This window comes from Quercus lobata, chromosome 8 (assembly GCF_001633185.2).
Source record: "Quercus lobata isolate SW786 chromosome 8, ValleyOak3.0 Primary Assembly, whole genome shotgun sequence".
NCBI classification, from domain to species: Eukaryota; Viridiplantae; Streptophyta; class Magnoliopsida; order Fagales; family Fagaceae; genus Quercus; species Quercus lobata.
In genome coordinates, this window is record NC_044911.1 from 58929930 (window position 1) to 58932151 (window position 2222).

General features: G+C 39.9%; 1 protein-coding gene across 1 annotated transcript; it reads left to right on the top strand.

Moving 5' to 3' along the window:
- Positions 1-267: 267 nt before the first annotated feature.
- On the top strand, positions 268-1020 carry LOC115957145. The gene is made up of 2 exons (XM_031075369.1): positions 268-608; positions 660-1020. The coding sequence occupies exons 1-2, from the start codon at positions 268-270 to the stop codon at positions 1018-1020; spliced, it is 702 nt and encodes a 233-aa protein (XP_030931229.1).
- The last annotated feature ends 1202 nt before the right edge of the window (positions 1021-2222 follow it).

The window sequence follows — 2222 nt, forward strand, 5'->3', positions numbered from 1 at the left end:
AAGATAAATGGTTTACTAGCAGCTGAACATGGCAGGATCATCTCTCCCATTTCGGACATCACTTCAGATGCCTTGGTCTTCACTTTGATTGATCATGATCTGTGCATCTAGAGAGAGGACGAGATTGACATATTATTTTTGCCAATGGAAGCTTCTATTATTAAAGCTATTCCCTTAAGCTTTTGTAGTAGGTGTGACACGATATTCTGGCCAAGGAATCATGATGGGGTCTATTCTGTCAAGTCTGGGTATAAAATGATCATAGAGATGGAGAGTGTGAGTGAAGAAGCACCTAGTTCAGCTTCTACAGGAGTGATGAAGAGCACATGGAATGGAATTTGGAAGTTGGAGGTCCTAAATTGTATTCATCTACTCATGTGGCATGCTGGGACTAACTCTTTACCTACAAGAGTTAACTTGGCCCATCGCAAGATGATGACAGAGACTACCTACCTCCATTGCAAGCTAGGACCCGAGGACACACTACATGCTCTCAAGACATGCCCACTTTTATCCATGGTATGGTGGGTATCTTTTGCCGAATTGGTTGATGCTACTAACTCTGTTTCTAGCTTTCTAGACGTTATTCAGCTTGCACAACAGGACAGGTCTTGCTTTGCTTTGTTTGCCTTGACGACTTCATTGATTTGGATGTGAAGAAACAAACTCCGCCTAGAGGAAAATGCGGTTCTGTTAGTAAAGATCAATTCCATGGCTTGCGAGGCACTTCAGGAGTACCATCAACTTCATCCCATTCACGCCAAGATCCCGCATACAACGAGATCAGTAAGGTGGCGTCCTCCACCGGCAGGTCTACTCAAAGTTAATTTTGATGGGGCGTTTTTTGCTGAAGAAAACACTGCTAGTCTTGGTATTATAATCCGTAATGATAACGGATTGGTTATGGCAGCTTTAACACAACATATTCCACTACCTGCTTTGGTAGATGGTGGAAGTGCTAACAGTGTGCCAAGCTCTTTGGTTTGCAAAGGAGTTGGGTTTTCGAAGCTTGATAGTTGAAGGTGATTCAAAAGTTGTTATTAACTTGATCAATGGTGACAATATGGCCCAATCTGAGGTTGGGCATATCTTACAAGACATTAATTTTCTTTGCTTTTTTTTTAGTTTTGTATATTTTCGCCATATTAAGAGGCAAGATAATTGTATGGCTCATAGACTAGCCAGAAGAGCTATATCTAGTCCTTTGGATGTTTGGATGGAGTCTGTTCCTCCAGACACGATTAATGCTTATAATTTTGACCTTTGTTTCAATGATTAATGATAATCCCTAATGATAGGGGTTTCTCCAAAAAAAAAAAAAATCTTATTCATTCAAAAAAAAGAGGGAGGGGGGAGGGGGTTGTAAGAAAAGTACAGAGAATGAATGCCTTCAAAAAGAGTAAATATAAAGACACCAGTGTGGTGTCAACCACCAATGCTTTGATGTTTAAGACAACAATATTTTTGTTTTAGCAAGGAGGATGAATATTTTTCTTAATGATTTTTTTCTTGGTGTACCTCTAATTAATTCCCTCTCTTCCTTGTTAAGGTTGTTTCTCTACAATTAATTGTGGTCATTTCCCTTAATTCTTGTTGCCATGATTAATTATTAGCAAATAACAATCAATCTATAACTATTGACATTGATCTCTCTTTCTTTTATTTTATTTTCTTTTTTTTCTTTTTTTCTTTTTTTGATGAACGAAATGGGTGAGCAGGGCAACCATTGTGGCAGACCCCCATGAGTGTGACCATGGGGCACTCATCTACTAGAGAATGTTGGATTGAGCCATAGTTACACTATCCGGGGTGACAACAGACTTCACCCTAACCCCACGAAAAGGCTAGTACCCTTGAGCTAGCTGTAGGAGGGAATTCCAACATTCCGTCCATTGGGGTTTGAACATGGGACCTCAAGCAATACTGCATTCTTGCATTCGCGCCAAGACCATTAGACCACCCTTCTCGGTGGTCTATTGACATTGATCTCATAGCATAATTGGGTTGTAGTTTTTATTGGGCTTTCATGCTAAGGATTTGAGGTTATCATATTTTTCTGGTTTATTCCATATAGTTCATCTTACAAGCCAGCCTTTCCGTGTTAAAATTGAGTAAGTGACGTGACCTTGCCATGGCCAGCTGAACAAGTTATGTGTGCTCTTATATACCGGGCTTATCCATATCAAGTGAGTTTCCTGTCAAGACGTAATTCTTACTTTCTT

What these genes read in the sequence shown, in the direction of transcription:
- LOC115957145 (XM_031075369.1), top strand. Translation starts at nt 268, where the DNA reads ATGGAGAGTGTGAGTGAAGAAGCACCTAGTTCAGCTTCTACAGGAGTG. An exon ending in CAGCTTGCACAACAGGACAG is followed by an intron (nt 609 to 659) that starts GTCTTGCTTTGC and finishes TTGGATGTGAAG; the next exon opens with AAACAAACTCCGCCTAGAGG.